This window comes from Acanthopagrus latus, chromosome 12 (assembly GCF_904848185.1).
Source record: "Acanthopagrus latus isolate v.2019 chromosome 12, fAcaLat1.1, whole genome shotgun sequence".
Taxonomy (NCBI): domain Eukaryota; kingdom Metazoa; phylum Chordata; class Actinopteri; order Spariformes; family Sparidae; genus Acanthopagrus; species Acanthopagrus latus.
This window is the reverse complement of record NC_051050.1, coordinates 10,738,859-10,764,588: the sequence shown is the minus strand read 5'-3', so window position 1 is coordinate 10,764,588 and position 25,730 is coordinate 10,738,859. Positions and strand designations below refer to the sequence as shown.

At 42.4% G+C, this 25,730-nt stretch overlaps 1 protein-coding gene across 1 annotated transcript in view; it reads right to left on the bottom strand.

Annotated features, from left to right (window-relative positions):
• LOC119030608 (matrix metalloproteinase-17-like) overlaps positions 1-25,730 on the bottom strand; it is an 82,568-nt gene that overhangs the window by 19,552 nt on the left and 37,286 nt on the right. Inside the window, exon 4 of the mRNA XM_037118350.1 lies at positions 10,752-11,038. Within this exon, the coding sequence (XP_036974245.1) occupies positions 10,752-11,038 (287 nt within the window). The remainder of the gene's footprint in view (positions 1-10,751; positions 11,039-25,730) is intronic.

Below are 25,730 nucleotides of genomic sequence, written 5' to 3'. Positions count from 1 at the left end.
AAATCTCTTTTCAGGTATTTTATCCTGTTTCGACTCATCTGCTTATGGTGCAAATTAAGAGGCATGACAGACAGCTCAGGAGGCTTTGAGTGCTTTTAGGTGTGTGGTGTAGGGAGATAACTATGGTAATACTGCCCGAGTCCCTGGGCTGGCAATCAAAACCTGAAAGTAGAAAGACACCTAAAGAGGCTGAAGGCTATTAAAGCACTTTTCACTTGATGTTCAACCAAAAAAAGAAAAGAAAAAGCCTCCAAAACTCTGTTGGAGTCTGTGAACCAAGACAAAACCTCAGGGCTTGGAGATTTAGATTTGCAAAAAATATGGAGAGCTACCGTGTCGGGCTAAGCTAGCTTAGAGTTCCTTGGTGGCCAGGCTCAAGTCTGCATTCAGTTAACCTAAGGTAGGCCTCGGTCTGGGACATGCACTCGTGCTTACAGTACTCGACTTGGGTATCCAGAAGGCAGATGCCAACTCTAATCTACAGGAGCACATGGTGCAGAGAGGAAACGTGGACAAAGGATGGATGGAGGGAGAGAGAACAGGGGCTCAGAACAAGTATGTACCATGTCATCATGTTTACCGTCCATGTGAGGCTCAAAGAAAAGATGTAATGCCTGAGGACTAAGCAGGCGCGGGGAGAATTGGGTGGATGAAACGGATTCATTACAGGGAAAAGATGTTTGTTTACCTCTGAAGACTACTGAAGAAAATTAAATATTGTCCTGTTGGGTTTACCAGTGAGTCATGAAGTATCTTGTTTTGAATCAACCGAAATAACCCAAATGCTTTAATTACCAGATAGAAATAAGGTATCGTATTTACTAGACAACTAAACTCTTTCTGTCTCTCCTCCCTTCAATCCTCAACAACTTGGATCCTGGGACAGAGAGGCTTAGATCCTGGAAGACTTTTACAAGATGTCTGACTACCTCAAAATAGCACTTAGCCGACGCCCCTGGAGTTTACCTATAGACAATAACCAATGGATCCTGAGATTGCTCAATACTGTGTGATCACTAAACAAAAAAAATGGTACCACACGATCTTCCCTTAGGATCCCCTTAACTCAATCACCAAGAGAGCTCATTGGGGGGATGCAACAGCTGAGCGCATACAGCTGGTGTGGCCTGCAGCCAGCATCCAGTCCACCATCACGCAAAAAATATTGCTCTCTGGTTTGGGCCACACGGGATAAGACCAGACCAAACAAACAACTGAGTAACCCGAGATCACTGCCAACATCCTCCCCGGCCTCCGAAATATCCGCTACTCCGGGCCCGAGAACATCATTACCAGCCTCTTCCACGCACGTTGTCTCTCCCTTACAGACAACATCTCTGGATAATTGAAACCAAGACTGCCAGGCAGAAGAACAGCTTATTCCCCCTGACTCATCACTCAGCGCTGCTCATCAGTTCATCTACCCCCCACCCGCAGCACCGGAATGCACCAACTTCTATCCTCCTCCACCGTGGATCAATTATGGGATTACATAAAAGAAAGTGTTCCGGTTTGGAATCCCTTTTGACCCGATCTGGTCAAGCTGTCTTTCATTTTTTAACAGATAACGATTTCATGGGAGCTTTGCTCGCAAAACAATTGAAATCTAGAGTTGGCTGTGGTGGTATTGACTTTTACAACTGATCTGTTATGTTGCACACTGTTGCATGTTCTATCAAATGATTTTGCTCTGCAGTGTAACATGTTCTAACTGCATTTCTATTTATCAATACCCATGAAAAGATCTCTCTGCACTCAGTAGGGTTAGAGAATGGTTCGGGTCATGTTAGGGTTAAGGAGGTCCTCCCTCCACTTCCCTAGTCAGATGGCAAATAACAGCTTTATTAACCTCAGTATGATGGTAAGTTGATGAAAAACTCTTAATAATGGGCCTTGAACAACGTTGTGTAAGATAAAAAAATTCATTTCCACTGTGGTTGGCTCACGCCTCATCATATCTGTGAAAATTACGTTGACGGCGATACACCGAGGTGAATATTCAACACACAGGGTCAAACATATGTTGTGTAAAGATTCTCCGAGTTGTACATATCCTACAACACTTTGGCTGAAGCGTTGAGCTTGCTGTGGGCTCGCTGCTGTGGCAGGTGTATCTATTGTGTCAGAACACATACAGCATGATGAAACCATGGTGGTTTATACAGACCCTCAGGTGCTCCAGGTAAGCACCATTTGATGTCCAATGAACGCGGTGCATTCAAGTGCAGCTTTTCTTTATGATATGATGTAACCACGCTGGCCTCCAGTGACACGCCAGTGAAGCAGCTCATTTGTTGGCTTTTACATTCAACGTCAGTTCAGTTTAACACAGCTGCTCTGCTTGTGTTGTTACTTAAATTGTCAAAATGCATATTTATTTTGCAGTGGTTATTTGTTTTCATTAGGTGTCATAGTTTGCTTTCTATTTCAGGCTCACAAATGCAAAAGGTTCTGACAGTTTATCCAGTCTTTCATCATCAGAATCAGATCATCGTGTTGGAAACAGGCAATATTTACAGCAGCTTGTCTCAATCTCCCAAGATTAACCTTGAGCTTATTCAGCTTTAGCAGTAACTGTCTGTAGCAACAGACAACAAGAGTACAATCCCTTCCTTGTACATTATATCCTGCCTGCTCTGCGGGCCCTAACAGAGCTGTGTGTTTGTATGTTTATCCACTCTCGCCTTTCTCTCTATCTCCATCGAAACTCGCTGACGGTGCAAGTTAGTCCGCTGGCACGGTTGTTTGAGTTGAACAAGAGTGACCACAAGCAAAATAATGGTTGTGTTGCCTCATCTGAATAGAGCAGACAAAAACGCAGACTCGTATTCAGTGAATATACAGTATATATCCGTCACTTGTATTCCTGCTGTATCCTGATTAAGTAAAAGTTGGCCTGTTTGATCTCAGATATGTCCTATCAGTATGATTATTGAAGTTTTCTCGATGGATAAAGCTACAAATGTTAGCAAATATTTATATATGTGTCCTTCACAGATGTTGGCAGATCCAAACTGATCAGTTCATCTACTTGACATTAGAGGAAAGGTAAACTGAAAATAGTCCGCGACACTTCAGTGGGTTTCTTGTTGCAGTACTGTTTCTGTCTGCCCTCCTCTCTTTCCTGCTCTGACTTCATGGTTTGTTTATTGTCTCTGGATTCGGATCCCATTGATATTTTCTGTGTCTGAACTGTCTTGCAGCAGTGTTTTCCATCCTGTGTTGTACTTGAATAATTTGTTGTTTTCTACTCTTTTACAGCCAGCATCGGTCTGGAAATGTACTGATGTGAAACCAGAGACAGGGGCGGTGTGACGTGGCATCAAGACAAAACTTTGAATTACACTTTCAGGAATGCCCTCGATAACTAACATCCAAAGACAAGATGCAGCCTTGAGAGTCTAAATTCTTCCATTGTTGTGTTCTTTGTTGATTTAGCGGTTGTAAGTGCATTGTCCTGCACAATTTTCAGTGTTCACCTACTAGCAAAAAGAGAGGGAGACAGAGAAAGATGAGGACAGTGAAAGAGTTTCTAACCTGTCCATCTTTCACACTGAAAACTTTGAAATGTTTACATCCCTGAAAAAAAAACAGGAATCCTGTCATTTGCACATTTTGCTGATTTATTTTGCAAAATTCAAAGTGAAAGCTGTCTAATGCACACTTTGAGAATAGTTGCATAAGAGAATGAAGTCATGCATTAGAAGTATGAAGAGAACTTTCATAGCCAAGAAGGTCTATGACCTGAGCTGACGAGATCATTCAGTTCCACCAAAGACCGCAGTTCACTGCATTTTTTCTACCCTCATTTGAATATATAAATCAAATGAAAACAATTAAAAACACAGACTAATTATCTTTGTGACAAACAGTGTCAGGATAACTGTACACAGAATACAGGAAGTTAGAAAACTGTACCAACTTGACCTGATTACCCAACGATCAGCTACAACATTAAATCCACTGACAGGTGAAATGTATAAATCCTCTCGTCATGATGCAATGTTCTGCTGGGAAACTGTTAGTCTTGGCACACCACTTGACATGCGCCAACCACCTAACCGCCGGCGCAAAAAATCCCCCGGATCCCAATCTGATCTTGCACGAACGTGCCGGAACGAGTGGGATCCATGGTGGTCCCACCCCTCAACCCACAGGACCCGAAAAATCCACTGCCAACATCCTAATCCCAGACACCACACGACAACCACAGAGGTCTTGTGTCTGTTGGGGAGCCTGCACAATACCAAGCAGGTGGTTTTATTGTTGTGGCTGATCGTTGTTTGTGCATATGTCATATTATCTGATGAGCTGTTGTCTGATTGAGAATACAGTAGCAATAAACTCGCCGAGGAGCACGTCGTCTCAGAGGTATAGACATAAACAGCACACACAACACACACAAAAAACAAAACATGAAAGTCATGAAAAATTCACTTGCTTAACGATGCTTTTGTTTTAAGTCAGAGTAATCAGTTTGCAGAGGCAGATTGCTGGCAGAGTGATAATTAATAGAAACAATCTGCCGCCTGTCAAAGCAACAATGGCACTTCCAGACCTCCACTTATTTGATCTCGTCGAGATTCTGCCTCTCCCAACTCCTAATGGGCGGCTGCGCCATCAATCACACAACGGGGGGGGGGGGGACTGGTCCACTAAATGTGGTGCTTAATATTCCGCCATTCAGCATCATCAGACACATTAGGAGCCGGCCTTAGTGGACCCAGATTTAGGGTCCCGCTGAGAACAATGCACCGGGAGAGGTGGGGGGGAGCGAATTAGCAAAGGCAATTACTCAGCTACGGATTTGTCTGATAAGGCTCATTTTTCTAAAGGCGATTACATAGCGCCGCAATCTGCTGAAGCGCCAACATTCACTTTTTACCTTCTGGGCTGACCTAACAAGTTTACAGCTTCTCAAGGGATTAGAGGCTGATTTTTGAAAAAGTTGCTAATGACAAGTATTCATCTGATAGCTCTGTGGGGGGCGTCTGTGCTAAAGGCCGAACGATATGTAGAAACGGTGATAGTGACATCAGCTAAACAATGCCTCAGAGACAAGACTGGGTGCTGTGAAACGGCGGCAAGGTGAGGCCTGGCAGAGTGTGACTTGAGTAAATGAAGATGCACTTTAATTCTCTTCTCTCCTTCCGCCTCAGCACGCCAGTCTGGCAGCCTCGGAGGAGTGCTACAGAGGAGGCAGAGTCAACGGCTAAGCAAAGCCAACCAGGTCTGTGGCTATCTTTGGGGAGCCGATTGAAGACATTTGTGGATGTTTTTGTTTTTGTCTTCAGAAGATTCAGGAGTGAAGAGGAGCGGCCTCTGCTTGCTTCGCTGAATGAAAAGTTAGATGCACTGGAGGGGGATACATTCAGAGGCGTCGATGAAAGGTTTGACGATTCGCAAAGTCGACCCATCTTTTTAATTTCTGCTGCATCGATGTCCACTTCACTGCACGGGCACAGCAGGGGGGCGGCCGTCATCAGTCTGGTCCCCCTGAATTATTTATGGATGGCAAAGTCAACACTGTTTCTTAGGCGCATTTTTAGGTTTATTCCTTAGTAGAAATGTCTCTCTGTGGCATAGTGGTTGTTAGGACATGTCAATAAATGTCTTAGAGGCGGGGTCACATCTCTGACCCCTCTCTCCATCACTGCCCTGCTGCCATTAACCAACCCCACATACATGCAGCTGTTACTTCTGCTTGTCCTGCCACTGCCGTGGCCCGGTGGGAGGTCTAATTGGAGCAGATTGAGTGGCTGTCCTGCAACATATGGCTCACAGCCCTGACAACGCAAAACAAAGGAGGGAGATCCACACAGGTCCTGGCCCCATCACAGGCTCAGCAGCTGGGACACACACACACACACGGACACACACACACACACACACACACACACACACACACACACACACACACACACACACTAAGCGCCATCGTTCAGGTTGTGGTTTGATCTAAAACACGAGTTCAAAATGCGCTGGAAGCTGAAAACCTTCCCTGTGGGCCAATTTTGGACTCGTCTGTGATATTTGTGATAAACATTAAGCTTCTAAATGACAAAATATATTTCTCTCCTGCTGGGAAGGATATCACAATCTTACTAATGAGGAAAACAAAGTTTTTCATTAACATCTCGGTTGGCTCATCCCAATGTCGCTTGTCAAATCCACGATTCCTTTCAGCTAACAGCTTACCTGAGAGGTGTCAAACAAAGGCTTTTTTTTAAAAATTCTGCTTCACCACTTCAACTTAATCAAATTCATCCTGTTATCTAGGATATCAGACAAGAGACTGAACTTTTGGTCTCGTAAAATAATAGTTTTTTCGTGCAACAGTGTTAAAATTCGGGCTCTGCCTATTGATAAATAACTCCCAGCACATGAAATGACAAGGTTAAGTAGGGAAGAAGCACCCAAGCTTGTGATACTGCGAGAGAAATCTGGGAAAAATGCTAACAGCCCCACAGCAGCCCTCTGAAACACTAACAACCAATCACACTAGACCAAAAACGGAATAACAATTTTGGTCTTCTTGGAAAGTTTTTGTTAGTTTTTTTTTAGGTTGTCCATTTTCTGTCTGATCAGTTATTCATCATAGATTAGTTTCTCTCCTGTGCTTTTGATTTACCAGGATAATCTATCAAAGCTCCTCCTTAAAAAAAAGTAAGCAAGTAAAAGTAAAAGTATTGTTGTTGTTTCATAGCAAAAAAAAAAAAAAAAGTCCATGGGTGCAGCAAAGTCAATTTATTTTTTCAGGAGGTCAAACAAAAAAAAATGTCGAAACACAAAACTCTTCTGAAATATGTATATTTTTTTTTTTACCTGTTTCTGCAGATGGAAAAAAAAGATAGGAAACCTTTTCTCCCCCACCAGGTGTCAATTCATGAACACAGGAGAGAAAATCATTTTGATCAGACTTAAAAAAAAAAAGACCACAACAACAAAAAGTCCCACTTGCCCTCAGGGCTTTTGTTTAAATGTAATAACGTAACCTAAAGTAACAAACACTCTTTTACATCCAAAAACCACAATAGCAAGATCAGAACTTCCATACATGTCCCTGTGGATACTATTTGCAAAAGAAATCAAGTTAGAACAAATATTGATATGTTCGGGTGCTCGTTACCCACAATTCACTCTGGGAAACGGCCCACGATTGAGAACTTCCTCATTGCTGCAACATTAAATAAAACACTGATGCTTGGTGTGCAATGCGCCGAAACCGAGCTCCGTTTCTCTCGGTGCATTGCACAAAATAATGCCCACATACATAAGCCTGAAAATCACACAGTGTATGGAGCCGGTGTCATTGCATCAGTGTGGAAGAATAACTCATACTGTCAGAGCCGATGATTCATAAAATGCTGCTTGCCTACAGATTTCTCTCTGGTTTGCTTCCAGCTTAAGAAGAGGTTGTTTATTTTCTTTGTCATGAATATACCTTTCATCCAGGAAGTACTCTATTTGGGATGTGTGAGGCAGAGGTGAAAAAAGAAAAAAAAATGGGTGCAGTTAGGTGAAGGTAGAAGCTGTGCAATTTTGTTTCTCCTGGAAGGGAAAAAGGGCTTCACTTGGAATCAGAGGAGGAGTAATGGCATCCGTACATATCATAAACCTTTGGCACCCCTTCATCTCTTGGCCTCGGGGACTTTCTAGCAGACGGTGGTATATACAGCTTGGCAGTTACTCTTGAGCTGCTCAGAGGCTATTTGTCATTCTATAGAAACAAAGGCAAAATACACACATCACCTACCTGCAAACTGCAGCTATAACTAGGAGCCGCGATTCTTTGATCAAACTTTAATCTTTCGGTGTTTTGGATATTGCACTTGGCCATATTGCGGTTCTAATAATGGTGAATGGACTTTCATTTCTACGACGCATTTCCAGTCTACTGGCTGCTCAAAGCGCTTTTCTGCACTCGGATTGACCCATTCACAAACACATTCATACACTGATGGCGGAGGCTGCAATGCGAGGTGTCCTCGGGATCAATTTGGGTTCAGCATCTTGCTCAAGGACACCTCGTCCTGGGACTCGAACCATCGACCTTCCGATTTCTAGGCGACCTGCTTTATCATCTATAAGTACAATTAAGACAAATAGACACAACAAATGTGTGTGTCCTTATGCTCTTAATATCAATAACTTAAGTAAGTTCTCATTAAAACTAAGTGGTTGAATTCAACCGTTGTTTTTAATTAAAAAAGGAACTTCTGTAATTAAAACATTTACACTCATCAATAGCAACTGAAATAAAGACTGATAGATCCTCCAGCGTTACCGGCCGGCTCTGTGCCACGCACATATTTCCGAGGTCAAATCCAAACTTTCATGCTTAACATCACTTGTCTCTTTGACTCAACTGCCTAAAACGTCCCTCACACGTTTCCAAACTGTTTCTCGCATCATCTCTACCTCTCCTCCTCCTCTGTCCATCCATCGTTCAAAAAGAGGGGGATGAATGGATGTGCTGAGCAGAGCAGAGGAGAGAGGAAGGTCATTTGAGTTCAGTCATCCAAATGAAAGGAAGACTAAAGAAAGCAAGTCAGAGGAAAGGCGAGTTAATGATTTATGCTGTCATTCGTGTGACCGCGCTGAGACAGCCTCTGCCTGGCGATGCATTCGGGTGCGGCTAGATCACTCCATCCGCTCATTTCATCCGGATGAGTGGACTTATAATGCTCCCCTGTCCTTTCCTGCAAGCCACTAAGTCCCCCTCCCTCTTTTTTTTTTTTTTTAGAAAAAGCAAAAAACAGCAAAGGACAGCAGGGAGAAATGAGGGTGATGCTGAGTGACTAGACCACAGACTTTCTTATCAGAACGTGAAGATCTGGTTACATTTTCAGTAACAGTCCTGTTGCACCACCGGTAATTCCATTTGCACTGCGGTGAACACACACAGCCAGGGCTTCTGGAATTCACAATTATTCACAAGATAACAAGGACACAGGCAGCTCAGCAGGAACGCAAAGAGGAGGCGCCTGATTGATGATGTCTGCACGGCGGCAGAGATATTATGAGTGAGCGAGTGAATGTATGAAAGAGTGACCGAAATAAATCAGAGATTACTTTCCAAAGCCAAAACACTGCGTTGTGTTTTTTCCAGAGCTGTCTAAACATAATGGATATTTCTAATATGAGCTTGTCTATTTTTGATTGGCAGCGCTGATTGAATTCCATTTTGTGCCGCTATCATCCTGTCCTCGTTTCACAAACTCACAGATCTCCCCCAGCGGGTAATCAAGCTCTTTGAAAACTGTTTGATGAAAGAAATTTGGCCAGATCATTCAGGATAACACTGCATAAACCAATCTATAAGCCCACACAGCTCAAAGGAAGAACGCCCTGACTGAATATGATTCACTGGAAACACAGCCTCCGTGTCGATTTCTGATAACAGACTATTTGGAGAAGGATATGACATTCCCTCAACTGAGACTCCTGCCGTCGACTCAGTACAACAGTAATTGGATTTTATTTGTAAACTTGTATTTTAAACCTCAACAGTTGGGCTGCAAACAGTGAACATTCCGTGAATCCATCAATGATTGTTTTATTATCATTCATTTTGATTGTTTAGACACTGATACCTAAAATCAATGTTAAAATGCCAGGCTTTGGGAGCCCATGATGAAGTTTTAGAAATTGTAGTATGTCAGTATGTACACAACATTGAAATGAATTCAATAACAAGAGGCGTAAAGCAATTAAAGGCTGAACTACAGTATCACCTCAGCAGTGATTCCCAACCAGGGTATTTCTGCAGCTGATAGGAGGTCAATGGAAAGCTAATTCAACTTAAAATACTTGGATAAAGGAGGAAAAGAAAACAGCAAAGTGGGGTCACAAACTGCTGATGCTGATATTTAGAAAGTGAACAACAGCTAGTAGCCTTTGCTGTTCATCACCCTGAACATTTTAACACATTAAGGTGTTATGACTTAATAAGTTTAGAAAACTATTTGTGAGCAAATGTTTGAAAATAGAGTAGTTAACTAAAAGTAATACATATTAAAACAGCTAAAATGAGTGGATACATGTTTGAAATTGTGAGCTGAAGGTGACCTAATGGATGAATGGTTGAAACAGTTAGCTAGAAGAAGGCTGATGGATTAGTGGTTAAAACAGTTAGCTGAAATTAGCCTAATAGATACATGGTTCAAACAGTCAGCTAAAAGTAGGCTAATGGATAAACAGTTAAAATAGTTAGGTGCAAGTAGGCTAATGGATAAATGGTTAAGAAAATACATGTTTTCAATGGTAAGCTAAGAGTAATAGGTGGAGAGTAGGTAGCTTAAAGTAGCCCTAACTAAAACGTATTTGAAACAGTTGGTTAAAAGTAGGCTAGCCTAATGGCTACATAGATAAAACTGCGAGCTATAAGAAAAGAGTAAATGTTTAATAAACAATAAGATAGAAATAATGCATACAAGGTTAAAATTGTTAGCTCAAAGTAAATGAGCCATGTTTGAAAATGCTAAAAGTAATGGACAAATGGTTAAAGCAGTTAGCTAACTGTAATTAAGAAATGGCTGAATAGCTGTAGCCTAATTGATAAAGTGATAAAGTGTTGTAATAATCAGCTGAAATGAATAAAATGGTTGAAGTTGTTTCTATTTTGCAGCCTGTCCTAATCATCATCTCTTACATATTAAGTACTGGCAAGCAAAATTATCTTTTAGAGAATATAATCAAAGCTGGATAGAGTCCAGTGATTTTATATAGCAGATTGCAACATTCGTCACCTGGTGATCTGAAGGTCCAGGCCTCGTCATCATCAAAGTGCGTATCCCCAGCCGTGAACCTCTCGCCGGGGAAAAACGCGTGCGCCACGGTGCCGCCCGGCCCATCAAAGGGATACCCGTCATTGTGGTCGGCCTTAGTGAAGTCGATTTGAATATCCGCATCACTTCCTGCCACCTCGTGGAAGTTAAGTGGTGCGATGTCACTCCAGACTTTCAAGGCGTAGTACATCAGGGCGCGAACAGTGTCCCTGCCCAGTAAGGCCGAATCCTTAGGGAACGTCCTCACTCTGAGAGAAGAGAGGGGGAGAGAGGGAATACATTAAATACAAGACGGAGAGAGACGATGGGGTGAGGAGGGGAACAGAAATACATGGGGGAGTTGAGAGGACAAGAAAGGAGATGAGAGAAGAGGTGGCTGATGAAGGGAGTGGATGAGAGACTCAGCAGACGAGCCGAGTAAAGGCGGCGAGAAGAGAGAATATAAAAGAGGAGGAAAATGATGATGGGCAGGAAACACGAGGGGAAGAAAGGGAAAATTAAAGGAGGAAAGGTTAAGAGAGGTAAAATCCAGGGGAGGAGAGAAGAGAAGAGAGAGGAGTGTGTCAAGTGTAAAGGTGACAGAAATGAACATGAAGACAGAGAAGAGGCAAAGAGGGTGTAAACGTGTGGAAGACAGGAAAGGGAAAGGGAGAGGTTGGATAATTGTAGATACAGGTAGAGAAAGTGGGGGATGGAGAGATACCTCTGAATTGCACGAAAGCACAAATCCATAATTGTCAGCCCCACAACGTTTGCCCCTGGGACAGACCTTTCGCAAAAACAAACACTCGCGTTTGAATGTTTGATGTGATTCCATTGGCTTTTGTATTTCATGGTTAGGCGCTCCTGCTGCTCACATACGCTGATAATAAGAGAGAATACGACGCGCATTCCAACAGATTACAGCTGCAGCTCTCAGGAACATCCCATCAGACGTTTCCCTTTTTACTTTTCAGCCCATGTTTTTACTGTCCTTCCCTCCTCTCATCACCTTAACATCTTTCGAGCCATTTTCTTTCCGTCGGCGACTAAAAAAAACCGAAAACCACTCAGACGTCACACTGAGTCTGCAGAGCCCCTCTCCCTCCATCTCTGCTCCGTCTTTGTCTCCCTCGTTCCCTTTTCTTTTCTATCCGTCCATCAGTCATTGCCTCTTCTCTACTCCTCTGCTTCGACATGATGCAATCGGCTTCTTTCTCCTCACAAAAGCACTTTGTCTAAATACATGAGGCAATTTGGCCATATCAGGCTGCGCCGAGCAATTTAATGTTCATCAGCAGGATCGGGCTCTTAGCCTACACAGAACACAGCCCTGTCATACTGCCACGACTAGTTTACAACCTAAAAATGGACAAAAAAAAAAACGAACTCCTCAAATTTGGAAATCAAAAACTATTTAAATATTTGCTTCACTCATTGATCAGACAGATAGAAAAAAAACATTCAAGGTAAATTCCCCAGTTACAAACAACTTCCTCCCACTTAAATCAATGTTTATGGAGCATTTCATGGCGTGCTGCACTTCATGTTTTGGGCGGCTGGATTTTATTGACAATTTTGACCTCTTTATCGAGTGCTGTGACTTGCATCAAATGCAAGACCACAGCTCAGTCGAAAAAAGGAGTGCAAGCATGGATTTTGATCCATGTATAGCCATTGTCACAGACCAGAGCTGCCCAAAGTGGGGCCCGCCTGCATACATATGGTGCCCTTTTTTATTTTTTTATTTGCCCCTGTCACTCAAACATCCTGTGTCCACCGCTGTGTAGGATCCCTAATCATTTAGTATTTCTCATAATCTGAGTACAGAAGCAGAGTGAATTTAAGGCAACTTGGGATGTTCGTACCAATTTGCATGTAAACAACAGGTGTTTGCTTTTGGCCCTTAGTGCACTATTAGGTTTCAGTTTTGGTCCCCCAGGGGGAAAAGGTTTGGGCACGCCTGTCATGGACTGACTGAGGCCTGGCTGAATACAGTACTACCACTGAAGTCCAAGTATGGTCCGTTTCCACCATGAGAACATTCATGAAATAGAATTTGCCATATGTCTGTGCAAAAAAACCTCTGGAGAACAGTGATTATTTCATTTACTTGTGCCAGCGTAAAGAATGACCATCTGTCAAACCGCCTACGTTTCTCATTTATGCTTCACATTCCATGGAAGAGCACACGAAAGTGAGAAAAAGAAAATGTAAATCAGAGTGAAGTGGTGAGTGGAGAGATGTTCAGTATAGCAGCAAGGACCACAAACTCTTCAGGGAAAGTTGAAGGTGGATGCACTTCAGCTGAGCTCTGACTTTTCAGAGTCAGTGGATGAACCGGCTTATGAATGACTTCTCCCTCACTCACAGGATGCCACAGTTTCTTTGTGTTTTAGTCCAATTTTCACAGAAATATTTTCCTTTTCTCCAGCACACATTTGTTGACTTGATACTGGCTGTAGAAAATGTTTTACAATAATCTGAACTAGAATCAAGTGGTTCCTACGGAGACTGAGCTCAGCACACTTCTATATCACACATGATATAATCTTTAAACTGTGAGCAGAACAGTCCAACCTGGCCTGAATATAGCGCTTCTCAAACATGGGAGCAGAGAGCCAGTGTAGAGGGCCTTAATGACCGGGACATAAAAAAAAAAAAGGAGCACAGCTGACGTTAGATGCACAGCTGACGTTAGATGAATCTGGTTCATCAAGGAACATATCACCAAAGAAGAGCTCTGATGCCATCGAGGCTATTAAGATTCAGTGAGTGCTTCTCCACAGAGGGCATGAAGACAAATGTTTGAGAATCACTGGTGTAATGAGTGTAAAGGTTTCAAGCCTACCCATTTAAATCAAAGAGTAAAGAAGAGTAGAAAGAATATGAAAAAGCAGCTAGGTGACCTCCAACACAGATGACAGGCCACTTTCACTGTGTCTTGCCGTATGGAAACCACAAGTTTGTTTTGCTGCGCTGCAAACAGATGCACTAGTTTTCTGTCAGTTTTATTGCTGTCACCCCGGCACAAGCATTTGTATGTTAATGATGAGACAATTAACTAAATGTTCTCCAAATCAGCAGGTTTAGGTAACATTCAGTGGCATGTTAGTAAAATGGTGTAAGTGAATTTAAGTTCCCCCTGTAAAGGACTCGTTTAACAAAAAGAAAAATGGATGAGATCCTTCTAATACACTGTAGTTAAAGGGATATTCCGGTGTAAGTTTTATCCATGGTCTAACACACCGAGTAAGACCCCACCCCCGAGAGATCAAGTTTGCAGACCGCTAGTTAACGTAGTTTTAGCAACCTCAGAAAAAGACCGCACGATAACAATACATTGCAGTATACGCCTCCAACAAGACACCTCTGTCAAGAAGCCACTAATAATGCTCAGAACAGCACCAAACTTCAGCAACAGTACAAATAGGGACAAAGTTCATATGTGTCTTGCCTACTAGTTTATAACAGTTATTATCGAGAGCAGACGGGGAAAAGAATGGAATTGAGCATTTCTACAGTACTCTGTAATTGACGTGTTGGGCTTCCCCACAACAGAAAGCTGCTGCAGGAGAGTGGTGAGTTGTGTTCGCTTTACAATAGTACTCCAGCAAAGCTAGCTGCTGTTTGATGCCTCGGCGTTGTGCTGGGACCCTATTTGTACTGTTGCTGAAGTTTGGTGATGTTCTGAGCATTATGTGTGGCTTTTTGACGGCAGTTTCTTGTTGGAGGCGTATACTGCAGAGTATTGTTATCGTGCTGTCTTTTCTGAGGTTTTCTGAGGCTACGTAAGCTAGCGGTCTGCACACTTAATCTCTCGAGGGGGGGGTCTTACTCTGTGTCATGGTGTGTTAGACCACGGATAAAACTTACTCCAGAATATCCCTTTAACATTTAGCCGTCCTCGGCTCTGACAACAGAGATTCCATGTTGTTATTTTGCATTCATAGGGGCTCTAATGTTCCTGTTTCCCAAAAAGAACACAGCGCAAACAGATCTATCTAACCTCGTCGTCAACTTGAGTAATGTCCCTGACTGTGCCCCGTGACCGAAATGACAGCAAAATGCAGTATAGACTTTCACTTTGAGCTGAAATGAAAGAAGCACACATAAATAAGGTAAACAACATAAAGGACTTATTTTCTCCCTTTCATTTTCTGGTGGTCTAGTTGTGGGGCCGGGCGGCATACAGTATATGTAAATGTGACCGGCACAGAATCGATCTGGGCTCCACATTTTGCCACATTTCTGATGAAATGAATCATCCTCATGATCATACATTATGTCATTCAAACTGATCATCCAGTGATCGTACGTTATACACATGCAATCATTTACCAAAACAATACCCAAATTTCTGCACATCTGGCAACACTGCTCGTTTTATGAATGGCCTGTTTATTTAAGGGTTTATGCTCTTAATTTCATGACTTCGCTAATGATGTTAGTGGCTTTTATGTCTGACACATGTGAGGATACGCTGCTGAAGAAGCTGTTTTACGCCGTCTTACCCTGCCTTGTCAAACTTTAATACACAAAACATGACAAAGTAGGTGCCCAAGGGTGTTTGCTGTCGAGTTAAACCATACTTTCTGTCAACACCAGTAATGAAGCGATCCATCAAATCAAAGGCTGAAATGTTATTATTAGAACTCTGAACTCAAAATGACAGTGTAATCGTTGTAATGCCTTCACAGTGCGTGGAGTGTACAAACCTCCCTCCGCAACAATAATACCACAAAAGCCTCATTATGTGTGATGAGTTTAGACAAGCTGCAGCAGCGATGGGACTGTCAAACTCAGAGACTGTGACTGTGCCAATCGCGGTTAACATTGAGGTCACAGAAAGGTTTTTTCGGAGACTCGCGTTCTGTCACTTCAAACAGTCTGGCTCATAAAAAGCCCCTCTGTCGTCCCATTTTCTTCCCTTTGTTGAATCTGGCATCTTGAAAGCCGAGTTACTGTCAAAGAAATCACTCGTTTTGACGGATGTTTCAATTCACACTTGAAATCTTCATGATTAAGGACGACTGCTGACTCATCCCTCCGACTGAAGCCTCTCCCTGACGGTTTTCTCTTTTGCACAGCCTGGGATCTGTGGTCATGGTGATGGGTGGCGTTGGTTCATAATGATGGTTTCAAAGGTTCATTTATGTTCGTCTGTATTTCTGTTCTGGCTTTACAACAGAAAATGTCAGAAAATGCCACAGAAGCTGCAGCCACATAATGTATAATTATTTTCCAGGGATACTTGGCTGCTAATCACATGCGACACAATCTTCCTCTGTGTTGGTTTTGCTATGTATGTTGGCCTTCTCAAGCATTTCCCATTGTGATTCGGACTTGTTTCACCTGTTAATGACCGTACCTAAAGAGTCTGAAGTGCTCTCAGCTTGGTGAAATAAGAAGACAAAAAGACTGTTTATCCAGGGCTCTGATCACAGAGACTGGCTCTGTGAACCTCTGCTCACCACAACAGCTCATCACAGCGGATCACACAAGCAACTCACCTACTTATCGAGCTATAAAGCAAGGAATCTGTCTCTCTATCTCTCTGTCTGTCTGTTATTCGTGTGTCATCCAATCTACAATTTGCAGCCCGATGCTGGGCTCACACGCAATCCCTCCATGGTGATCTCCATGGGGGAAACGGGGAAGCAGACATTAACAAAACAGAGGTCTGAATGCAGCAGTAACAAAAAGAAAAAAGAAAAAAAATATGGTTATATGCGTCTGGATAAGTGGGAAGGTGCTGTCAACAGCATTTTTCTTTTCTGTTGCCAGAGCTGGAGGTGAGATTTTTCATTTCTGTCAACAACAATATGCTAGCTAGTATTAGCCTCAAGTGGTAGAATACAAAATGGAGATTAGTTTTGTGCAATATCTCACTGTGATGTGTTGAAGTGAGAAAAAAAAAGATTAAGTGAGTCTACAACTGGGACTATTTTAAGTTTCCACAAACAGTAGTGTAGCTAACGGAACTAAGCGGAAGACTCAACATAGGCTGCGTTAATGAGATCATATCGTTAATCTTCTGTTCTTACTTTCACCATGTGAAAAACACGTTTCCTTGTGAAGAACACACTGTACATGTTCTATCTGCCGACACAAATGAGAAAAGGAAAATGATCAGGATGATGTAGGAAAGAAGAAAATAATGAGGAGGGAGAAGGAAAGAGATAAAAATAGTTAGAAGACAGACACCTACTGTAAAAGGAGGGAGAGTGAGCAAAAGACAAAGAGTAAAAAGCAGAATCACAGGCTCTCCTATCGCTGAAATATTTCTGACAACTCCCCATGGCTTCATCTTCCACAGTTCTAACTTTAGTCAGATTCACAGAGCTGGTTCTCCGCGAGGATGATGAGTCCTTCAGTTTCAGCGCCTCTTTCGGGCTACTACACTCAGAGGGATCAGTGATCACACAGACACATTTACATCTCTGACAGAGTATCTGATGTCTCCTTTTCCTTACCCACAAAAGATGTTGCTCATTACAAAACCTCTTTTTTTTTAAAAAAAAAAGGCTTGTGTGACAGACTTGTACGGTGGTACAGGGCTGAGAACGTGAGAGCTGCTGATGATACATGGACTTACGTGGGAGAGGGTGAAATTCAAGGTTAAAAAATATGAAAACCCTGCAAATGCCCATTCTTCTGCACTGAGTTATATCAACTGAGAGTAGCAAATACAACATTACGATGAATTGATAATCATGCTTTCTATGATAAATTGTGGTGTAAGAGAAGAATGAGTAGCAGTCTTTACTTTTAAATCAATCCTTGTATCAAAGGCAATGTCCTTCACTGCCCTATGCCGTATTATCAGATTTATGATGATACTCCTTTGAATGGATTGAGATGGCTGCACAGTGAGAAAATGCTGTAGAAAGATTTTAGCGTGTTTTTCAGGATGTGGAAAAGTGAAGGTCTGCAGACAAGTCCAATATTTAAAAAAAAACTAATTTTCTTCAATATTTGTGCACAGTGGCTACGGTAGCGTTGTGGTTAGGGAAGGATTGTGGTTAGTGCATTTACGATGGTTACAGGTGCCATATGTGAACGTTTCATTTGACATGCATTAAAATATTTACGGTAGCGTTGCAAACAGGAAAATATTTCCCTGAGAGAGACGCAGACTCACATTGCAAGGGGTGTAAAACATCAACACTTCTCGAGCTCCAAGTTCAGACCGATGGCTGCAAGGCTAACTAAACTAATGAGCTAACTAAGCTGCAACAGTTAGCAGCAGTTAGCGGTAACACTAGTGATATTCTGCCTACAATTTTTTTTCTTTGTTTTGGTTAATGAATCCTTACATAGTTGCACCTTTAAGGTAGGTGGATCAATCCATTGTCATACGATGACTTAATTGTGAATTTGAGTGAATCCCAAAATGACATTAATCACCTGAAACAACATGAGAGTTGCAACGTACCAGCGGCAGGCATACCGGACCTTGCAGTTTGGTTAGGTTTAGGAAAACATTTGAGTTGGCTTCCAACAGTTTTACTTATGTAAATCCAGTTACGAACATGCCTATGCTACACACATAACTTCAGTCACTTCACTACGATGGCAACCCAACCATCCATCACCTTACAACAGCCACTGGAGGTCCCATCCTCACATCGATATGTGTGGTAACAAGCTGCTTTCACAGTTGATTTGTGTGGTAATTTTTTCTAACAGAGGTGGCCTGATGGTATGATTACATGCAACTTTAATGCTCAGCTAAAGTTAAGTAAATATCTTGGTTATGGTTGATAAAACGATGAATATCAATTGCATCCCAGCCTTCAGACCCTTACTTTCCACCTCGCGACATACAGTATCGGGCACATTACCTCCCATGTTGACATTAAATTGGATGCAAACAGTAAGATGCAGAATTGCCCAATATGGATGTAATTTGTAGGAATGCTGATCCGGGGAAAACTCTGACCTCGTATTAATTTGTCCATTACCAGGGCTGGACGTGCCTTCCATACTCTACAATGTAGAAACGCTGATCAGCATGTTGTTTTTCTTTTTTTATCATGAACTAGCCGACATGGTCTCCAAGTTTTGCTGATTCACAAACAGGAGGAGTCTGCACAACCTGGCAGCACAAATCTGCCACATTCACTGAATTTCCAGTAACAGAGAAGACAAAAATGTTCATGATTTCCGCTCGAAATGCAATTTCACCTGAAGTCATATTTCAGGTTACTATTTCCCCTCGACCAATCAGAGTACAGGGTGAGGGGGGTGAGCACGAGTCAGGTCTGCCAGCTTCTTGTTCTGTCAGCCAGAGATTAGGAAAAAGGTGAATCAACAGACTCTGAAATTAGTTGAATGGACAGAAGGCTAATTAAGGTGGACTTCATTTTCCACTACCTATTTAATTCCATGGCACAATTTCCACCTTAATTTGACAAATGAGTAAGAGCAGACTGGGCTTACATGTCGGTTAATGTGTGTGTGCGTGCTGCATGAGCTTAAGCTGATATAGAAAAGCAAACCTTCCCACACATCATCTCCTCTTACATTTCACCTGCTTGACTTTTAATTTCCACGCACCATGCATCTTCCAGACGCGTCCACAGGGCGGGGGGGGGTGATTCAGAGAGGGGAGACGGAGAGATGGATGGATGGATGGAGGGAGAGACGCAGATGAGGAAAAGTCTAAGGCTCTTTCGCCGTCCCCGCCTTCAGCTTCTCAGCGGGCTCTTACCTCCTGTGGCTCTGCTGCTCCGCAGAGACATGAGCTGACATCAAAAGTGCTGCTATAAAGCACACACAAACACACACACGCACGCACAAATAATATTTACCTCCTATGCTCCGCTTCCCCTCCGTAGACGTAAGCTGATTACCCTGAAAATTGAGAGCTCGTATGCAGACAGTGAATCATGTGTTCATGTGCGTTCCGGAGACGCACACGTGTTGCGGCGAAAACACACTCGCAAACAGGAAAATATTTCCCTGAGAGAGACGCAGACTCCTGCTGCGCACGACCAAAAACTCCTAATACCCCTCACACACACACACAGACACACACACATACATATCTTTTTATTCTCAAGATGAAAGGCGCCAAATTAAAGGCTCTGCGTGAACCCACACTCTCCCCACAAATCTTTCTCTCTACACTTTTTCCATCCGAGTCCTTCTCATCCCTCATTCCCCGTCTATCACGATCACCAGCTCTGAGGTAGCGATTGTAAATCTGTAAAAAAAAAAAAAAAAAAGAAATACAATGGCTCCCTAATAAGATAAGACTTAATAACAGTTATTTTTTTATTCCTAAGGTTCCAACAAGCAATTTCACAGGGTGATGGCTTCCAATAGCAGCGGGGAGATGAAGGCTGAGGACTTCAATACCCTGGAATTACCTGGCACCCAGTTAATAAACTTTTCCGCGCGGCAAAACTGTTTTGCGATGTGCACGCAATAATAGATCTGTGACTGACCAATTATAGAGGCGCCTCTCGTAAACATGAGGGAAATTCAAGGTTCACGCTTCCCTGACTAGATAGAAATCAACAATCTGTTACTCCATACATACAATTCAAATGGAGTCCAGCGGTGACGTGATTACCCGAGTCTGTCGCAACTGCATGTGAGCAAGGATGTACGTAATAATTCCACGTACTATAACATGTGAGACAATACGTAACAGTCCTGTTGTCTGTACCATTTTAACTCCTCTGTCCTACTTTATGTAACTGTAAGGGGACTTGTTATAATTTACTTCTGCATGACAGATTGGTGCACAAATGCTTTTTCCCTGAGTGGAATCAACAACAGCAGTGATGATGTATAGAATGTGTTTCATGATTGATCCTGGTATTTCATAGTAGTAGAATAATCTGCCATGTCAGTGTGTCAGTCGGTCCACCACTTTTTTCCAGAATTAAATATATTGATCATTCCAAGGTGATGGATGACTTTGCTTGCCCGCTGACTTATCTTCTAGCACCGCAAGCAGAAGGCTGTTAGCCTGGCTGTGATTCTTTTAGCACAAATGTATTACTTTGCAATCAGCTCAGTTACTACAGCATAGACTGTTATCTTATTCCTGGCTATAGGGGGCCATTCAGTAACCTCTCCAAGTGAAAAGCTCAGCATTGCCATTTTGGATTTTCGTAAAAGTTCTCCTAATGCAGGTCAAAATGCCACATTATGCTTAACTCAATGTTTCATCATTTGCAGTGGACAACGTTTATCACAGGCTGCAATCTGCCATCCCTCCAGGACAGGTAAGTTAGCAGCCGACCCCTCCCATCCCAGACACAAACTTTCTGAGACTCTCCCCTTTGGCTGGAGACTGTGGTCCATCAGGACCGAAACCCTCTCGCCATAAGAACAGTTCTCCTCCCATCTGCAGCTTGCCTCATCAACAAGGTCCGTGACGCCCTGCTGACACTGACCCTTTTCACTTACATTACATTAATGTACATTTTAGTCACCAGGCGCTCTTATTTTGCATATTGGAATATCAGTATCTACTCCGACATTACACAATCTAGGTCAGACTTTTTCCACTACTGGGTAAATCTGGACAGCCTTCACCTACTTTAAAATCGGTCACACTCTCTTTATATTTCTCTCTCCTTCTATTCGAACCCTATTTATAATTTTATAATGTCTTTAGTATTTTTAGACCACAGCAAATTCCTCTTATGTCTAAACTTACCTGCTAATAAAAGCCATTCTATTTCTATACACGATGAATATCCATCACATATCCAAATCCCTCACAGCTGCCAAAGGAACAAGAGAATTAAAAAAGTCACGCTGTGATATGCCCGGTCATTATCGCCAGCAGCTTTATGTTATTACTTCTTATAGCTCCAGAGCTACCTCCAGGACTGTAACATGCCGGTGCTGTTGGATACAGCTGTGGCACTTCACCGCTAACGCTCACTAACCGCTGTGAGCTTCGCCTATAATTAGTGTTTTGATGGACCTGTGCGGCTGAGTTATGAGCATGGCCACACTTAACGCTCTCATTACTGACCGCCATCTACTTGGAACGTTGCTCGACTGATTTTAAATAACCCTCGCTGGGTTTCCAGAGCTTGACTACGGTGGCCCCGTGCAGATCTCACAGCTCGGAGCCTCAGGGTACATTGATGTAAACAGCGTGGTGCCGATGTGGCCTTACATTTACGGGGGTGAATCATTTCTGTTTGTTTATTTGTTCGTTTGTTCATTTGTTTGTTTATCAAGTTCCCCATTAGCTTCTGTATTAAACAGTAGCTGCTCCTCATGGGGTCTGCGTGATTTTCATTAACAATACTGCATTAATAAAATTACAGTTCTTATCTTCAGAAGTAACAAAAGAATAACACACATTACTACTTGGATTTTAGCAGAAGTATTGCATTTACTGTGTCAAGTTTCAAACCAAAACCTTTGCATACGCATTGTTTGTTTTTGTTGAAATAGATCTCCATCTGCTGTATCAATGTCATCTCCACCTACTGACATTTCCAACGCCCACTATCAATCACAACCCGCTAGTTAAGCTAGGTCTCGTGACTGAGCAAGCGGGCCTTCTAGAATACCCTGGAGCCGTTGAAAATCTTAAAGAATATGCCCACTGACTACAAATCCAAATGTGATTGGTTGATCAAATTGTCAATCCAAATGTACACTCTCATTACATTTAATGGTCAGGGCATTCTATTCAGGGCCTTCTGTGAATACCTCGAAAGCCTTGAAGATTCACCATTGATATATAGTGTATTGTGATATAGCCCAAGAATATTGTCATATTATTTCAAGGCCATATCGCCCGGCCCTAATCGTACCTATTCACACTAAAGACAAAAGCCAGATGTTAGCGGATGTTAATGTTTTTTTTTTTGTCGGTGTCGGTGTAAAAGCAGCACAACTTATTTCATTATAATTTGAAAGAAACTTGCTCAACACTGGTCAATAATTGACTGTTCATCTCCCTGCATTGCTCAGTCTTGCACCAAATTCTGGTACTTCACTGAAAGTTGACGAAAACTTCCCAGACCCAGATGAGAGTTGGCGATGTTGCAATACATTCAGTCTGTAACATCCACCTACTGAATCAGCTGCAGATAGGGAAGATGCAATCGTCCCTTTTATGTTAGCTTCTTTGTTTCTTCCCTTCTTTCCTTCCTCTTCATTATCCTCATCATCCTCCCCATCTTTTTCCTCTCCTCCGCTCACTTCGCTACACCTATCCGTTTGAGTTATCAGTCGGGCTGCTAATGACCGCCAGGCTGTCTGCCTTGATAATGGGCTAACAATGTGAGATAATGAGCTAACAGTGGGCTGTTACACAACTCGGCTACATCGCACTCGGCTGATGGCAGTGTGCTGTATGGGCGTGTGTGAGAAAGAGCGAGTGCAAGAGAGAGAGGCAGGCAGGAGTTAGATTGGGAATTAAGAGCCCAGCCCGGGCACCAAGACTCCCAGACATCATCACAAAAAATAATTTACTTATATTTCTATTGCGGGAAAACACATTACTTGAACCAGAGTCCCTAAAATGAATAGCTACTCAGCTAAGCTTGCAGTCCTTTTGTTCCCCTCCACGAAATAACTGACACTCACCACCTACTCTGCACATTTTCCAGAACATAATGATGTGATTGATGTGTGTGAACAAGCAGAGGAGGGAGTGAAGCTCCACTCAGACAGCTATTGTCAATCACGCCAAGGGCAGCTAAATCTGAATGAGTGGTTTTTGTCTCGCTTTCTTACTGTAAGTCGATATGATATTCTAATTAAACACTCTCTACGTAACTCTGCAGACCTTTGCCAGTTCGGTGACTCCTGTAACAAGTTTTAAACGCTGCAGGTACTAAATGCATCTGTTTCTTTGAACATCCAATCGAAAGTCATCATTCTGCTCATGCATTTCAATGCTTTGTAGTTACTCTGGGTGTTTTTTGACCTTGCGTTAACAGCTGGATATGTCGGATGGTAATCCAAAGTGGAAACTGAGCGAGTTTGCACTCATTGCGTCCCATGGTGATGATTCTATGGAGCAGGGAAAGACTTTGCACGCCAACAGCTGCTCATATGTCCACTTTGCTACATCGTACAGCTACTCTGCATATCCAGTTCGGCTTCCTGGTGACAAGAGCGCAATTATTTCAACGCTTCCTGTTAAGGAGCGAGAGATAGGGGAGATGACATGCAACAAAGGGCAGCAGGTTGGACTCAAACCCTGGGCTGCTGCAGCGAGGACGAGACCTCTGTATGTGGGTCACGCACTCTACCAACTGAGCTACTGGGGCACCCCACATGTCTTTCTTTAATATAAAGCAGGTACATGTGCTGTAAGTACTGTGAAAGTATTGCAACGCTCAGTCTACAGAGAATGTGCATAGCCCACATTTAGAAACTGTGCCTTTAAGAGCTGTCAGGACAACAACAGTGAAAGCAACAGCAGAACTAATAGAGATCCAAACTGTTCCTCCAGTGGTCCATCATGGGACCTTATTTCGGAAAAATGAATTGTGTGCCATGGATCACACATATGATGTTTGTCAGTTTAAAGGATAATTTTATAACTTAAGAGTGTCACAGTGTTATAAAACTAGTGAGATGTAAGACTGTAAACATACATAATTATAAAGAAACAGCCGACATTGGCGTGAGTGACATCATTGAACAATCATGTAGACACTGTAGATGCAGTCCTGTGTGAAAGCTTGCTCAGAGAACTGATGAGCTAACCAAACAGAGCAATCTGGGCTTTCAGGGAGGGGGCCTGAAAGAGAGAGGCACTGAAACAGAGCTGAAGCACTCACCGGTATTAGAAGAATCATGTTTTTTGAACATTAGAGCATTAAACATTTTTCTAGTAAGCATTCCAAACAAAAGTATGAACCAAAAATTTGCGAAATTATGCAGCCTTTAAGGGTAAGTTACAAAGTCTGCATTGACGTTAAACTGTTTTTTATAAACTCATCACATTTTGTCCACTTGGCTGTGGCATGTGTACAGACTCACCCCACAGTGCTGCGTGACAAGAGTTAAACTGACGTCTAACAGAGCTCTGTTAACAAAGTTACCCCGCCAATGACTGCAATCTTAATGTGGCTGAGATAACCTGATCAGGTCTTTAACTTGGCGGTTGCCCTATTATGACTCTAATTAATGTCAACTGTTCATACCCATCACTGATCACACTCTCACTAATGAACAAACTGTTGTGAAAATCCAATACCATAAATCCTAACAGACTAATTTAGGATGTGCTGTGAGGAAAATACTGTCAAAACCATTCATGGATAGAGAGCATGTTGTAAATCTTTAGTATACTGTGCCAGCCTCGAGTCATTGGTGTCAAAAGTTTTAGATGCACAAAGGGACATCTAAATGCCTGCCACAGGTAAACTCTCGGCCCTCAAGGAGTGCCGCAATTCTGGTTGGAACGTGATTAACATAAGGAGTTTATATTTTTCTTGTCTTTTTTGTTATCGTATCCTAACATCATGCAATCTTCCTTAGAAGCATGGTGTTTAAAATACAAGTATAAAAAAATGCATGTGTTCTTGCTTTAATGAAAAATAATCAATAAACAATTTAGTCTACATATATTGCTTCCCTGGGTGCACAATAATCAAAATTGATATATTGATGAAATATGTAGGTTGCAGCGATATAAATACTTTTCATTAATCTGACTGATGTGGTGGGTGAGAATGCTCACGTTTAATATGCCTGTCAGATTACATCTGGCTCATTAGCTGTTTTGCACATTATCTCCATTCTGTCAGCCCTGTTATTCGCCCATATAATCTAATGAAGCAGTGATACCATGAAATATTAGATGATGAAAATAATTTTCTAAACCGAGCAGCGAGGGAATCGCTACAACATAGGCTGAAGAAAAAGGGCCGAATCAGAAAGAACAACCGGAGAATCCGCCGATCTACGCCGAACATCGGCGCTTTGTTGCGGCGCTTCGGCGAAAATCTGCAA